This window comes from Lissotriton helveticus, chromosome 5_1 (genome assembly GCF_964261635.1).
Source record: "Lissotriton helveticus chromosome 5_1, aLisHel1.1, whole genome shotgun sequence".
In the NCBI taxonomy this organism is placed as follows: Eukaryota; Metazoa; Chordata; class Amphibia; order Caudata; family Salamandridae; genus Lissotriton; species Lissotriton helveticus.
The window spans coordinates 1,223,238,470-1,223,256,157 of NC_136065.1; the positions used below are offsets into that span (position 1 = coordinate 1,223,238,470).

At 44.8% G+C, this 17,688-nt stretch overlaps 1 protein-coding gene across 4 annotated transcripts in view; it reads right to left on the reverse strand.

Annotated features, from left to right (window-relative positions):
• ATE1 (arginyltransferase 1) overlaps positions 1 to 17,688 on the reverse strand; it is a 489,063-nt gene that overhangs the window by 88,474 nt on the left and 382,901 nt on the right. For all 4 annotated transcript variants that reach the window (XM_078643941.1, XM_078643939.1, XM_078643940.1 and 1 more), the window contains exon 10: positions 15,918 to 16,017. In XM_078643941.1, the coding sequence (XP_078500067.1) occupies positions 15,918 to 16,017 (100 nt within the window). The remainder of the gene's footprint in view (positions 1 to 15,917; positions 16,018 to 17,688) is intronic.

The following is a 17,688-nucleotide window of genomic DNA, read 5'->3' on the forward strand; positions in this document are numbered from 1 at the left end:
AACTAAGTCCTCAACATGAAAACTACTCGCAAACATAATCCTTCATCCATCCTGGCGCTGTGAACCTAGGTTAGAGACATTACCTGGTTCACCACATAGCAAACCACACAACTCCTCAGTAACACCACCATCCAAATTCCAATTCTTGTCACATCTCACCAACCGTGACATACTGCACCATACACCAAAATGAACTTTCAACACATTGAACTTAACCTCTAATATCACAAAAGGACCAAAGAACTTGCTCATTTCCTCTGCAAAAAAACATTTTTTTTATCCTCACTTTGTCTCCAACCTTCTAACTCGTTTTTTACTCTATGGTTCTGGTCAAACCGGCCCTTATACTCTTTTTGGTACTCCATTATAGTACTCTGTGTTTCCTCAGTCAAACATGAATCACCTTTTTTACTTCTACTCAACCATCTGCGATGCATTTTAGTCCCTACTGATTTGCCTTTGAGCATCTGAAACAGAGTTAAATTGGTGACTACATTCAGGGTAGTTCTGTGTGCCCACAATTTCTCTCTGAGTAAATCTCTAAGAGAAGCCCCACTTTGTATGGCTTGCTGTGCACCAGTCTTAATCAATTTATGCTTTTCACCAAATCACTTGCTTGTTCAGGATACAGTGCAGTTCTCATATGATTCACCCCCATAACCCTGAGGAATTCTCTTATTTCAGTAGACAAAAACTGCACTCCATTGTCTGTAACAGTTATCTTTGGGACCGCTCCTTTGGCAAACTGACCTTTGAGAAAATCAATCACAATTAGATTAGTGCCTGTATTAACACATTCTGCAATAGGTTGAATGGTCCAGCAATAACTAGACCCAATTTGCTCCTAGGTCTACATGGCACACTCACTGGTGACAAAGGTGCTTCTCTGGACACCTTGCTCTGGTCGCAATCCACACACTGCATACACCTTTCACAATTTGCTTAATCATATGATCCATCACTGGCCACCAATAAAATTCATGTACCTGGGCTTTAGTCCAGTTCATCCCCAAATGCCCTCCTTGGGCCAAGTTTGCAATCTTCCCTCTTAGTCCTACAGACGGAACTAATCTCACCTCTCTGCAAAGAAATATCACATCCACGGATAACTAATTTCTCATCTCTATAAATGTCTTCCCATCTCCTCACAGCCCTTTCCAGGCCATCTTTTGACCCCATATCCACGCACTGAAGTTAAAAGTTAATCGTCTTTGGTGCTTCCTCCCACTCCTTGGAAACTGCATGCACTTGTACCCAAAACTCACTTTTCTCTTCTACTTCCTTTTTAGCATCATGCACCGGTAGCCGCAGGGCTTTAAGTGGGATGACAAAACAGGGGGTCTCTCAAAGGGGTATGGCCAATGTAATTAAGGGCGTTGCTTAAAAACACATAAGTTAAAAATCTCTGCTTAGCATAAAGTGCCGCCCGACTTCTATTTTCCTGTTTCTGTCATTTCATCCAAATATATCTTACAACAAGTCAGAACAATTGGCTTTATCAATGGTTGTCAGTTGCATAAGATACATAAGCACTAACTATGGCTTGTCTATAATATTGAAAAAAGCTTCCACTTAAAGCCCTGGTGACACCACGACGATGTTGCTGCTCCTTAGTTTCAAGAAAAGAAGGGAAATCCAGAGAGAAACTGACTCTTTAAAGGCTTTCCCTTCTTCTACAACGCTCACCTGCCATGACGTCATGTAGTAACTTCTGCACTAGTGAGAAGTGAGCAGTGTGAGCAGGCGCGCATTGATGTGCCTGCTGTCACTGCAGTCCGGAAAAAAACGCACATCAATGTGCCTGCTGTCCGGAAAAACGCAGACCGCCTGTGCCAGGGCACAAAACAGAGCCCGATAGAGACCCGTTTCGAGGCTCCCTTTAAAAACTGCCGGTGACCAGCACCGGTGAGACCCAGCCCGCTTAAAGCCCTGGGTAGCAGAGATAAGCAATTTGCTGTCTGATTGGAAGATCCTCACACATATTCTGCAGAAATCGTGAACACAGGGGCTTGTGTTGCAAAATATTCATCCCCTGCACAAGCCAAATTTCGCCAAATTTCTTTTGCTATGTTCCACACGATGTTTTCTTGAGAAGAAAAGCATTCCTGGACATTTCTCGTAGTTTAGAATGTTTATTAGGTTCACTGAAGATTAACACCAAGCAGAACTTTCCATGCAGGTTCCTTCCCAACTGATCTTGTTCACCAGTTTCAGCATAAAACATCCAGATGACCTATCTATTCTGGAACTAGTGAGTAATAGCATGTACAAACCTAATCTCAACACATCCCTGAAAAGGATGCACTAATTTACCCAGAGAAAACCATAAACAGACTGCATTTACTTAACCACAGTAATCTTGGAGTTAAAGAACTTACTGCCCTAGAGGCAACTCAGTACAGCCTCAACTCGCTATTATTCCAAGAACCATAGACAGTCTGAATTCATTTCCACATAAATAACTTTAACCAGGCTGCAGTCATTGCCGCAGAGGCAACCTCCTCTTGCTGCCAACAGCCATTGATAGGTCACCCTTGGCTGAGAAACGACCAGGCAGCTGCACTCCCTTGCGTGGAGGCAGGCTTGTGCAGGCTGAAATCTCTGTCTCACTGCTGTCTACCCAATAAAAAGATCTTGAACACGCTAGACCCACAACCATATCCAGCAGTGATGCACACATTTCCGCCCTCATAGCTGAATAGTTGACACTCCTATAATAGAAGATAGATTGCAGTTCATGCACATAGTACAATTTTCGACAGGCTGTCCCATCTACACATATTTCTGGATTCATCCATGCAATGTCGGATAGGTCGCAGGCTTCCACCAGGGAGCACAACTAGCCCAATTGTCCCATCTACAGCAGTATAGACGTGGACAGCCTACCCTCCTGTCTGAGTGCCAGACTAGATCTGATCATTGTTTCATAATCCCACAGAGGCTGGAGCCTATGTCCCACAACTAGACAGTCTGTAGTTCATTCCACCCAGTCATGCACTAACTACTTTGTGTCCCACAATCTGGGACAGGCTACACCCCCATGCTGTATACTCCCAGAATACTGCATGACATGTACTTTAATTCTAATCTGCAGCCGGGGCAGAGAGAGACGCTGCCACAAACTAAATTCATGTTCTACAGTCGCATGGAAACTGTATCACGGACACACAACATTCTATGTTGTGAAGTCCTGAAAGGCGCTGGGCCACCACAGGCTACCATCCCTGCCTCTGGTTGCATGGAGTTTAAAAGCCATGAATGGTTCTTTGTTTGGGCTGGACACGTCCTGACGCCAGACCACCTCCATCCTCCAGCAGAGGCATGATGGGCTACGCTTACTTTGGCCTCCACCCAAGTCTAGAGAAGGTCTGCATTCAAACACATTCCCAGGACCCCTGAGCGGGATTGCGGTGGAGGTAACCACGGTTCAACCTAGCCCACAATTATCATTGCAGAGTAGTATCACAGGTCAGCAGTACTGTTACACAGCATCAGAGTCCACTGTTATTATGAGAGCAAACCACAGGCTTCAACTCGCATCACAGACTATCCCAGCCCGCGAAGCGGAGAATGCCCCAGCCACAATTTTAGAGCAGATCGTATCGTAGCCCTCACTCACAGACTTGAGAGCTCCCAAGTCTAGCGCGCACATCACACAACACAGCCAAAACCACTATCACAGAGCTGAGAGTACCATAGCACACTGATCCAAACTGACAACATTCTACCTCGGTACCCACACAAATAAACTAGTACATCCCACTGATTACAAAGCTGGCAGTAACACAACCCAAAGCACACAGTATTGTAGTCCGTTACTCACATTAAATATATACGAGGTCAGCACTGAACTCAAGAGTACCCCAGGAAACCACTAGGACCACAGAAAAGCTCAGCCTTCTGCTCCCATAGTAGCCCCGCACAGGGCTCACAGCAAGGTATCACCACCCCATCAACTATTCACATCAGAGTAACCCAACCTGTTGCAGGAGATGGTCCTCTTGTATCTAGCATGCGGTCTTACCCCTCTCACCGACCAGGCACCGTTGGTGCAAATGGAATAAGGTGGGAGGATAGGCATGCCCTACCTACTCTGTCACAGGATCGGTTTCTGAAAGACAGTTCCAATGGTAAAGTTTAGTTTGTGGGAGGAAAACAGCTCTGGGTGCAAAAGAATAAGTAACTAGCTTTTTCCATTTTCTGAATTATAATCATTATAAAGGAAATTAACATGAAAATGACGGATAAAAATAATTTCCACAAAACCAGCTGTTTTAATGTGGAATATTACTAAGCAGTGCGCAAAGAAGGCACATATTACCGTCTACCTCATTCTAACCTGTTACAAATTATAATAAACCTATCAAGCACAGGATATCGCTACAACCATCCCCGCTGGCTACAACATAACCAAGCAAGAACATCAGGACAAGCCCGGAGATGCAGTTGCCATCATATTCAAAGATACCATCAGCTGCACCAACTACACGGATACCCACACCAGCTACATGGAACACCTGGCATTCAAGATGCACATGACAGCCAACTATTCCTTCGACGGAACCCTCATGTACAAGCCACCACCAGTACCATGCCCTAATTTCGCCATTGATAACAAGGACTTTGTTTCACCCCTTATTGTGAACGCCAGCGCCTTCATCCTCCTCGAAGACCTTAACTTTCACCTAGAAGACCATACCATAACAAATTCCATGGCCCTTCTAGAAAACTTCACAAACTCTTCACTTAGCAAGTTACAGAACCCACCATATTGGACCAGATTTTCTCCTCAATCTGCAACATCATAATCGATAACACAAAAACGATGACTTGGACAGACCGTGGCCTCATCAGTTTCAGCACACCCATCTCGTACCGCCACAGACCTACCACCATCGGAACCACCCACTGTAGCTGAAAAAGCATCACAGACACGGTAGGATTACAGCTGTGCTGCTAACTGACACTCGTTTTAAACTGGCAAGTTATTTATCTTTTTAATATAAGGCTACAACTACTTTTATACATACTGCACTTGGCACTTTCATGAGGGACTTCAATGTCTTGCTGCCCGCACCCCGGTCCCCCACAGCAAGTGCCAATTGAACACAGGGTGATTTCGGTGCCTTTACCTTTATCTACACTTCCAGGGACATTGCTACTTCCGGGTGTTGAGCAGGCTTGCTGTTCCCGCTGCTCACTCTACATAAACCAATGCCAGAACGGACGAGCAAAGGGAGCGCCGCCGGCACACTGAATGCGCGCCAAAGGCAAGCCCGTCCGCGCGTCCGCGCCTGGCTCGGGCGCAGGACCAGAACCCCTGCATCTCTGCTGGACAGAGCTCCCGGCAGAACTTACACTCGCAAGAAGCTATATAGGCTCGGGTATAAACCAGGATGTCCCCTCCTGGACATGCAGACTGAGACCAAGTGGTGTGAGCATTGTAAGCTGACGTTCAGTCATATGATAATTAACACGCTACCACCAAGGTGTGCCCCCATAGTTAAGAAGGCCACTAAGGTCATTAAGGCGATGCTACTTAATACACGATCTTCAGTGAAACATAACACGGAGGTGGTGGAAATGATTGAGTCATACAAACTGGACCTGGCTTTTATAACGTAGACTTGGGCAGATAGGGCCTCAGAAGTGGGCGTCGCGTTAGCACTCCCAGTAGGCTACACCGTCACTCGAGCAGACAGAACATGGAAGAGGGGATGCGGGGTTTAGCAATTATTTTCAGAGAAGAGCTGCAAGTAAGGGGATCTGCAGCAGGTAGTTCCCATGATTGCAAATTGTTATCCTTTCAGACCTCACTTGACAATATTAATACGCTAAAAGGTCTATTGCTTTATAGACCACAAAGGGCAAGGACTCCTCTCTTGGATATACTTAGCCCTATCTTAGAATCCAGCTCTGTTGGCCCGGATTTTACGATAGGGATTTTAATTATCACCTAGAACAAGCATTTGCAATGCAATAGGTCTCGCATTATTAAAGTTAGAGCTATTGGCATTGTAAATGGCAATGCCTTGTATTTATGTTTTTGTTTTTAAACATTTACAATGCTAATAGCTTAGCCCCTTCGCTGCGGGGGTAATTCCCCCGCTGTGCTGGGGGAGAGGGGGGCGCGCACAGCGCTCCCATGCTCATGACAGCGCTCCCATGCGTTCCATAACCGAGACCCAGCTGAATGTTCAATATGGCCATGGCACTGCAACCTGTGCAGCACGGAAAGCGAGGGGCGCCGTCCTGCGTATAATGAGCTATTTTCTATCTTTGATGCCTTAATTAACGATCCGGGGATAGTAGGGGGGACCGTGAGCATCAGCTACAGCTCAAACATGGGGGAGGGAAGGGGGTGTGCACTGCTGCGGGAGATTAAGGCCAGCCTGGAGGGAAACGAGGCCTTACTTAGCAACACTGCCACAGTGTTCTGCTGAAAGCATCAATATGTTTTCAAATAGCGCTTCATATCGCACTATTGTTATTTCTAAGTAGTGTAGTTAGCGTGATAATGATAGAAGTTTTAAAGATGCTAATTTTACTAACTAAAACGTAAAAACCTGAGCTCTCTATGCCCCTAACTGCGATGCAGTCCTATGGGGACGGCAGAAATAAAAAAAAACACACAGCAAAATAAACGCACGATGGGAAGTTCCCGTGCTCGGATACTTGAAAGGTGCTGCATCAGTACTTACAGAGGCGCTGGCACCGGCAAGTATGACTCCGCAGGACTCGGGCAGGCTATCCACGAGCCCCACGCCATTGTGCAGAATCGCATAGCCGGCCGGAACCATAGAAAAAAGGCGGTGCCTAGCGTGGCCGTGCCAATCCGCAATCTGTTTCTTTTGAAAGGAACACAATCTTTTCCAGCTCCCCATACTTGTTGGCTCCTTCAAATGCATAATTTCCCAGTTGATCACCTGAGGTTATTGGCACCAAAGTAACTCTGGAGGTAAGCAAAGAAAATAATAACAAGCATAGTCAAAGCTAATGGGTCGTGCCTTTTGAGACCTATTGGCTTTGTGAATGATTTTTAGATATGCATTACAGCAATCTTAATGTATTGCAACACGGCTAAATGAAGAAAAAAAAACTTTAACATGGCCTGCCATACCATGTTGTAAGCACATGAACCACACTTGCATGCCTACAAAATGATGAGGACACTCTTTTTTCTTTTTATTTGCTGATCCAAATTGGGTCAACAAATTAAAAAAAAAATATATGTGAAATCAGTATTTTGAAGCACGTTTGGAGAGTCCAACTAGGAGGGCCTTCGAGGGGAGGGGGGAACACAGAAGGCTTGGCGGGGCAACACAGAGGCCGTGGGCAGGAGAAGCAGTGCAGGGGGGGGGGGGGGAGAAGAAACTGACGACAGAAGGACGGCACAGGTGGGGAGATGCAAAACGGTGGCGGGGCTCGGAAGGGCAAGGAATAGGGAGAAGCAAAGTGTGACAGAAGAGAGCACGGCTCGGCGCAAATAACACAAATAGCGGGGGAACTGAAGCAACATGGCGGGTGGGGAGGAGACGACAAGCAATGGGCTCAAGAGCAACGTTGAACATGCGTGGGAAAAGCACATTGGTGAGAAAGCAATGGAGGAGTACACAATAGCGAGAGTAATATGGAGGGAGAAGTACATGGGCAACTGAGAACAATACGGAGTGCACAGGGAGAGAAATGCTCGAGGAAGACAGCTGGAAAACCCAAAACTCACCGCCGCAGCCCGGCTTGAACAGGAAGCCAGGCAACCTGTGTTGGGACGGGGGCGGGGCCACAAAAGGACAGGAAGCAGACGGGAGCCTACCCCGCGCTCCTGTGCTGAAGCGCTCCTGTGCCCGTCATCTGGAAGATTTGCGTGTCGGCTAGCGGGGCTCCCGTGCTCGTGGAGAGCCCCGCCTGCTGCTGAGGATGACCCGCTGCCTGCCGCTGAGGATGACCCGCTGCCTGCCGAGGGAGAGAGGGACACACGAAAAGAACTCGGTGAGTGGGGTGTGAGGTGGTGGGGGGGGATGTGTGCGCGCACGCACGTGTGTGTGTGTGTGTGTGTGTGTGTGCGAGTGTGTCTGTGTCTGTGTGTGTGTTTGTGCACGTGTGTGCCTGTGTGTGTGCGTGTGTCTGTGTGTGTGTATGTATGCATCCATGCATGTGTGCGTGCGTAAAAAGAGCAGATGACTGGTGGGGGGGATGGAAAGTGAAAGTAACCAGCGCGCGTGTGTTTCAGTCTGTGTGGTGGCTGGATGTGTGCGCACGCGGGGACGGAGCCAAATCTGGTAGAAACGCTCGTAACACCCTCTTGTCCGTCCTTCCCCCGAGACAGGCAACTAAACGTCTCCAGCTGGACACGCATCCTTCGGATGCAGTTTACCAGCGAGACCTAAAAACTAGCTGACAACAATACAACCTTACTGGATGACGCTAGGACCAGTCTCGGTCTAGATCAGATTGTCAAACAGGATACACATGTGGCCGGACATACCGTTGAATGGGATTTTCTCCTCCAATTCCAACCTTAAAATTGTTGACATAATACCTGTTCCTTCGTCAGACCACAAAGCTATCTTGTTTTCTGTAACTATAGATCAGGGGCAGCAAATTGGTACAAATTAGCATAGGTTAGTCACCCATCAGGACTGGGCCAATATTGATGTCCCTACGCTACAGTAATTATTAGCTAGGACTAAACCGGAATTTGCGCCAAACAGCAATGTGGCCGTAGATAGGCTATGTTCATGGATTAAGTCAGCGGTCAATATTGCAGCCCCTACAAAAACCTTTGTTTCCAGGAGGAAAAATCTGTCAGAACAATGGCTCATGGAAAAACTTGAGACACAAAAACAAATTTGCCGAAGGGCCGAAAGGAAATGGAGAAATAACTATGACCAAAATAGGAAATGGGAATATGCACGAACACTGGCGGAATACAAAAAACTGATTATAGCGGAAAAAGCAATTATTACACACGCAAAATATGTGAGGCCAAGAACTCTTGCAATGAGCTTCTCGCCACAGTAAAAAAACACCAGTTAATCTCCCGCTGCAAAGCAAAAGGAAAGTAGTACAGAACTCTGTAATACTCTTGGACAGATCTTTGTAGACAAAGTTACATCAGTGTATGAATCTTTTATGAGTAATAATAATGCCAGCAATTTAGTCAAATACTCCAAGCAAGGCATGGATATTTCTACTCCCAAAACTGGGTTCTGCTTCTTACCTCTCTCAGCAGAACAAATCAGCCTGATGGTGAAGAACAGTAGGTCCGGGAGTCCAACTGACCCTTGTTAACCTAAAGCGATACACTTATTCCCAGAAATACTAAGAGAACAACTAACTCCTGTGTTCACTGAGATAATTCAGTCAAGTAACTTCCCAGACACATGGAAAACAGCATCAGTGCTCCCACTTAAAAAAAAGCCAATCTAGATCCAAAACAACCCAGCAGCTACCGGCCAAAAACCAGAATTCCATTCAGAGGCAAAGTATTTGAAAAATTGCTTAATAACCAATTGACAGAATTTATAGCATCTAAAACCTTTTTAGACCAATCACAATATGGTTTCGGGGAAGAGCACGGAACAAACACTCCACTGGTTATGGCAGCAGAGGGACTCAGGAGTATATTAGACACAGGAGGGAAGGCCACCCTGATTCTATTGGATCTCTCGGCAGCCTACGACACTGTGAACCACGAGATACTCTGTGCTCGTCTAGCAGAATTGGGGCTTTAAGACTCTGCACTCACTCTGATGCAATCTTTTCTAAGCGACAGATCCTTCTCGGACAAACTGGGAGATTTTACATCCAAATCCTTTAAATCTCCTTGCGGAGTGCCTCAGGGTTCTTCCCCGAGCCCCACGCTTTTTAATGTTTATGTTGCTCCTTTCACAGATTTTATCAGGCAGTGTGGGTTTCTTCCTGTATCGTATGCTGGTGTCACCCAAATAGTGGTGTCAGTGGCAGGCAATATGGAGGAAACAGCTGAGCGATTCAATGACTGCATGACGCAGGTAGTTCATTGGATGCAGCTAAACTGCCTGAAGCTGAACGGTGATAAAACCGAGGTTATGATGTTGGGATTAAAGACAGACTTTTGGTCTCCTATTTGGTGGCCGGCCAGTTTGGGCGACTGCCCAAAACCAGAGGGCAAGGTTAAAAATCTAGGAGTCATATTTCATAACAAATTGACTTTTGATGCCCAGATAAACAACCTCTCTTCGACCATCTGTTATATTTTAAAGATGATTAGAAGAGTTTGCCCATTCATTCCTCTCGATTCAAGCAAAACGTTGGTCACGGCATTGGCCTTGTCCAGACTGGATTATGGCAACGCCTTGTATGCAGGGATCCAAGTCCAACATCTCTCAAAACTCCAGCGCCTACAGAATGCTGCTGCAAGGATGGTCCTCGACTTTCCCAGATCTGAGCCAGTTGGACATAGATTGAGAGCCCTCCACTGGCTACCCATGGAAAAAAGGATTATGTTCAAATCACTGTGTCTGGCTTTTAAAGCCTTGCACGGGTCAGGACCACAGTTCTTGAGAACACACCTGAAATGGTATGTGCCGACCAGAATCTGAGATCAGCACACACAAAACTTCTACAAGTCCCTAGGTTTAAGCAGGTGAGGTGGGGAGGGAAAAGCTTTTTGTTGCGGACTGCCAAAAATTGGAATCTCCTATCGATCGCGATAAAAAGCAGTCCTTCACGTTTGCATTTCAGAAAAGCAGTAAAAACTTGGCTTTTCTCACCTGTTAAGGCAGCACACTACTCTTTCCAGGAATCCTCTGTGCATCGGACCCAGCGCCAAGACGCCTTCGGGCAATCACGCCCTTTATACATTTCTAATTAAATCAAAAGAGGAATGGGCTTGCACCCTCTCCGAGCACTGGCTCGAGCACACCAGCAACTTGCTGAACGCAATCAAGAATCTCAAAAGCTGCATCATTGAATGCGTCAACACCCTGGCTCCCCTCAAGTGCAGTCCACAGCATGAGCCCGACCCTTGGCCAACTGGTATGCAGAGAAACTTAGGTTGAATAAACGCTACTGCAAGCAACTAGAGCACAAATGGAGAACAACGCAAGACATCTTCAAATCAGCCCTAAGTTGCAGATACGGAACACCAAGCGCACAGCTCTTACATATCACATCAACACAGGCACTAACAGCAAGGAAATCTTCGCCATCAAAGAGTTTACCGTGCCTCCTGCTTCCTAAAGTAACATTACTCCCTAACTAGACCTTTACAAAAAGCACTCAGAATTCTTCTGTTTCAAAATCACCCACCAGCACCACCATCAAAATCTCTGCTACCATGTAGATCATCCACTCAGGGGCTCCATCTGACCATTGTCGTCACCATGCCTTCACCAGAGGACTCCTACAGATAAGTGAAGCACTAACACCAAGATTCAACGCATCTATCGACTCAGCCACATTTCTGGACACCTAGAAACATGCCACGCCCCTGCTCAAGAAACTTTCCGCTGACCCAGAAACTCTTTCCAACTACAGACCCATCTACCTCCTACCATACCAGCAAAGGTCTTAGAAAACTAATCAAACAAAGCCTCAGCCACCACCTCAGCAACCACGAGCTCCTTAACGTCATGCAGTCTGGATTCAGGTCCAACAATAGTACAGAAACAGCACTGATCACCGCCACAAACGACATCCGCATGATACTTGACAGAGGACACAAGGCAGCACTCATTCTATTGGACGGACATCACTGCAACATTAGATCGGGTCTCAAACACCATCCTCATCAGGCACCTGCACTAGATTGATATCCAAGGATCTGCTCTCCACTGGAGCTGCTCTTTCTTAACAGGTAGAACACAAGCTGTCAGCCTGGTACCCTACTCCTTGGAAGTCCACAAACTAATTTGTGGAGTACCTCCCGGTTCATCGCTCTGCTCGACCACCTTCAAGGCATACATGATACCGCTGGCCAACATCCTCCGAGCACACAACATCAACATCTTCGCCTACGCTGACGACAAGCAACTCACACTCTCCCTCATGGACAATACCCCCAACATGAGAAACAAGTTTACCGCTTGCGTGACTGAAGTTGCGAACAGGATGATAGCCAACTATCTCAAGCTCAACACAGGCAAGACAGAAGTAGAGATCTTCGGCAAGAACTCATCACCATAGGACTCCAACTGGCGGCTGGCTAAACTTTGACCCATACCCATGCTAAGAACCTCGGAATAATCACCAACCGTAAGCTGGACATGACTGCACAAGTCAATGTTACTGCACCCTGCTTCGAGACCCTGAAGTTCCTGGGCAAGATTTTCAAGTGGCTCCCCAGCAACACAAGAACAACTGTCACTCACGCCCTAATCTCAAGTGAGTTGAACTACGGGAACATCCTCTATGATAGTATTACTAAGCAACTCACTACTAGACTGCAAACCACCCAGCAGCCAGACTCATCCTTAACCTACCACGCAGAACTCACATCACACATCAGGGTGCTCCACTGACTCCCGATACACAAACACACTCACATCTAACCCCTTACATATACATTTAAGGTGTTACACACTTAGGGCCCACCTACTTGAATAGCCGCATCTCCTACACACCCCACACGTAACAGAACGAGATCAGGAGGGTGGGCATTCTCTTACATTGCTCCTAAAGCATGGAACGTCCTCCCACGCCACATCAGAGCCTCCTCCTCCCTTCTTGAATTCCACAAAAAGCTGAAGACCTGACTTTTCAATTAACAAACGTACCATAGGCAGACCTAGTAACACACCTGCTCAGCACCAGGAAACCCTTGCAGGTGATAGTGCACTGTACAAGCACACATAACATGCCATTCTACTCACTTATCTACAATCCTTCCCGCCTTTTTCCAATCCTGCCAAGCAGCCCAAAGCAAATATCTGACTGCATATTTGAAGGAAGGTCCACAACCAGGCAATCATATGGCCACACACAAGGGTTTTGCAAAGCAACATCACTCTGCACCTGATCTTACAGAGATCTTCTGCCCTCCATGGCTATAAAATTGCATAAGTAGTTGTGGGACTTCAGATAGCTTCCATCTTGTCTTATATCTTTTTTCGTTAGTTGACATTTGTGCACTTTATGAATGTTGTGTGTCTTTTTTTTTTATTTTAATTTTTTTTTATTTTGCATCAAGGGGAACACAAAAAAGAACCATAGTAATCAATATTTGTCTACATACGTTTCAGCAGGAACAATAAAAAAGTACATAAGTCATAAGCGAAGTAGAGGTCATGCAGAAAGAAGAAAAAAAGAAAAATATACTGTTATTAAGACATAATTAGCCCCCAAATTCTGTCAATAGTCGTTTAGCCTGCAAGCCCCTTGTTGCAGCAAGAGCAGCCTCCATATTGTATATTTCCCTGACCAGGCTCCACCATTCCATAACCGTTGGTGGATTTTTTTGAATCCAAGCCCTAGCAATAACGAGCCTTGCCCAAGTAACTAAAATATTCAGCAAATCACAAAATACTCTAGTACCCCCACATAGCACATCCACTGATGCAAATGTGACGGGATGAGCAAGTCTATCAGAAACCACCTTAGTTATTCCAACCCATAATTCACTAAGATGGGGCAAGAAAAAAACATGTGAACAATATCAGCACCACTTAGATCGCATTTTGGACATTTCGTACGTTCGCTAGAATTGTTATTTGTTGCCCATTTAAGAATTCTCTCCGGTGTATAATACAATTGGCATACGGTTTTAAACAGCTGTAATTTAAGACTGGAAGATTGAACTGATACATTTAGGCTTTTGAGAGATAAAGTAATTAAATCAGATGGTATATTCATTGCCAGTTTGCTATTCCATTTCTCGGTTAATTTTGTAATGTCACTAGTATTAAAGCCAAAGAAAATCTTATATCCAATACTAATCATAGCTTTGTCTGTTTCTCTATAAATGCTATCCCAGACCTCAGAATCTAATATAGTAGTAAGCTCTAATTTTCTCACTAGATAATCTTTGATCTGATAGCATTTAAACCGAGCCAGTTCCGGTAAATTGTAGCATATCTTTAATTGTTCATACGCCATGTATCCCTTGTGATCATATAAATCACCCAAAAATGTAATACCAGAATCTGACAATATGCGGCAAGCCGAGTCATGAAAAATTACAGGTAAGCCCGGGTTACCCCATAACGGTGTTTTATAATGTAAAAGAGAAACATTACACTTAACCATGATGGAGCGCCAGATATCAACTGTATCTCGTACCGTCTTAAATTTAACCCGCTTAAAGTAATTAGGGTCCTTTAGCCTGTAAAGGAACATATTAGCATCCTGTCCAAGTAGAAATCTATGAAAATACAAACATTTATCAGAAATCAATAGGCTGCGAAAACGAATCAAAAAAGCCGACCAATAATAAAATTTAAAGTCTGGGAGAGCCAGTCCGCCTTGAATAAAAGGAAGTTTAAGTGAGGAGACAGCCCGCCGGGCTTTCTTATATCCCCAAATAAAACTACTAATAGTTCCCTCTAATCTGAAAAAGTAAGAATTGTTTACCCGTAACGGAATTGCTCGAAATAAGTATAAGTATTTTGGTAATATTTTCATCTTGACCAGGTTTATTCGGCCAATAATAATTTATGCCATTTCTTAAATTGCATAGCAGTCTCTTTTAAAAAAAGATTCATAGTTTAATGCCACAATCAGGTCGATGTCCGAGGAAATTTTGACCCCCAAATAAGTTGCTGCACGGCAGATTCCTAAAACAGAGGCTAGCGGTTGGTGGTTCATGACAACTTGGGTTTTAGTGGTATTGAGTCGATAACCGGAGACTGAGCCATATATACCTGCTTCTATTATAATACCCTTCAGGGCTTGAGGCACATTGGGAGAGATAACTGCAACATCATCTGCATACACAGTGATGTCAAGTACATTTGAACCGTTAAAAAAAGGAGAAATTAAAGCCTGACGTTGAAGTGCAATTAAAAAAGGTTCCATACTCAAAGCAAAGAGCAAGGGTGACAAAGGGCACCCCTGCCGCGTCCCTCTCCTGATTGGAAAAATAGAAGAGCATTTTCCCCATATAGGATACCTTGCCCATAGGGTTATCATACAGCGATTGAATCCATCTCAAGAGTTGGCCTTTAATGCCGAATACCTGTAATACAGCCCATAAAAAGCCCCACCCCACTCGGTCGAATGCTTTCTCTGCATCTAATAAAATCATACTGAGTGGGGTAGACTGGGTCCGAGCAGCATCAAAAGCGGAAATAGCCATATTAATATGTGCTGTAGTGTCTCGTTTTGGAATAAATCCATGTTGCTGGGAAGAAACAAGCTGAGACATTACTGGCGCCAGCCTAGTAGCCAGTATTTTGGCAAAAATCTTGGCATCACTATTAATGAGCAAGATTGGTCTATACGAACCTCTCTCTTGAGGTATTTTGTTGTGTGTCTTATTACTAAGTTTATGAAGGTGTTCCTTTTCTAGTAGAAGTAAATCCATAATCTGACAATGGTCATGGCGTTCTCTGCTCAGTCACTAAAAACATCTCACCTAACACTCACACTCAACATCAGCACCACTTAGAACACCCAAGGAATCATTACATTGCAAGCAGAGTGTAAAGCTACACAAAAAGCCAACAATGGAGAGACATACCATACAAGATTCCAAAAAATGTCCAGCAACACACTTCGGTTGTGCAAAGGGTCTTAAAGGGGGCTCCCAGATGCAGCCATCAAGGGTAGTTAATAACAGGCCATGGCATGCCTTTGTACTGTAACCCCCTGTCTAGTGTACGCTTCACGGTCTTGCATTACATCAGTATTTGGGACAGATTAACCCTTTCCAGGCACAGTATGAGAACTAGGACCAATGTTGCTGACTAGTACTAAGGAGGATGAAGCGGAATCCTTACCTTGTACCTCATCTTGGGGCACGAATGAATGTAGAAGCCCATGTAGTAGTAGCAGAGTGCAGGGGCAGTCTCATGCAGCCGTCTGGTGAAAGCGATTTCTCTGGAAATAGAAAGAGCATAACATATTAGGAATTCAAAACCATTCTGGTGCACATAAAGGCAGCAGTGGCAGATTTAGTAATACCAAATGAAAGGGAATGACGGTTTGCTCTCAGAGCCTGGTGTGGAGGAGTAACAGTACAATATGACATATGAAAGAAGCAAAGGGAAGAGAGACACCAGTAAAAAAAAAAGGAAGGAGAATGAGAAGAATAGGCACAGGGAATCACAGTGAGTAGGAGTTAGGTGTGGAAGGGAGGTCAAAGTAGGTAATAAGAGCCAGACAAGGAAATGCAGAGAGGGCAAAGTATTAGTTCTAGAGGAGGAGTCTGTGAGTGGAAGATCCTATTGAAGGATTATAAGGAGTAAATCAATCAATCAATTTCTTTATTCGGATACAAAGGAATAGCCATAAAAGTACAGAATCAAACCAAGACAGTAAATACATAAATAGGAGGTTAAAAAGAAAGTCAATAAGTGCAATGAACATATTAATATGGCTACAGAAGATTATATACTTAGTGCAATAATCAATTCAACAAATCAATCATACATCAGTCATAAGCCTACAATTTAGCTAAAAAGTTCAGTGATAATAAAAGTGCAATATTTCAAGTTTAGCAGCAAAAATATTAAAAGCGGACACTTTGGCCCATAATATTAAGAACAATAAAGATTCTGCTGCCCAAATATAAATTATTTCGAATGCCAGGCATGTAACCAAAACTATCTACGGTGTATTCATAGAGGCACGGGAACGAACAGCCAGTCTCAGGAAAGTACTGACACGGAATATTAAATTGTCCCCGTTGAGCATAACAATCTCCCTGTATGCTTCCCTAAAATCAGTGATATCATGGGTCTTAAAATAGGGAATCAACAACTGCTTACTATATACTTGATCAAATTCACAGAAAAATAAGAAGTGTAACATGGATTGGCTGCCACTGTTACCACAAGGGCAGAGCATTTGCTCAAGATCAGAGTTGAAGCCTAAGGGAAAGCAAAGTAGATATTTTAGAGTGCCAGCCCTAAGATGAAAGAGCAAGCTTCGTTCCCAGCGATTAATTGCCTTTAAGATATATGTTGCTGGAAATTTTGTGTGTGTGGGGGGGGGGGGGGGCATCTACACCTAACATACTTATATACTGGGCAACCAAGGGTTTCAAAAATGACGAGCTGAGCTCATCACGCGCACCGCAGCGCCTCGCGCACCCCCCCGCACCGTGGGGGAATTAGTCCCGTGGGAAGGGGTTAATAAGAAGAAACGGAAGGCAGCTAAAGCCTGTCTGCTCTGCCTTTCTTTCTCGGGGGGAAGCGGAGTCTTGGGCTAAAGAGACATGAACAAATTCTCGAGTATGAGACACAGAGACTGTCTTGCCACTAAGTGGGGGTTCACATAGAAAATGGAAGAGACCTGGAGCTCAAATTGCTACCTATGTGTCTCTTTCTTAGAAGAGTTTGGGGAAAAATACTAAACTCTAAGAAGAGTTTTGACTCAAGATATCCTCACTTTTCAGAGAAACGTTTTTCGTCCCACTCCTGTAAGTACAAATATATAGATAGTTTTTGTGCCACTCTCTGGAGCTAGGTGAACTTCCTTTGCAAGAGCAACCAAATGTAAACATAGGTCAAGAGAATCACAAGCAGTTATCTAAGAGTGACCCTCCAT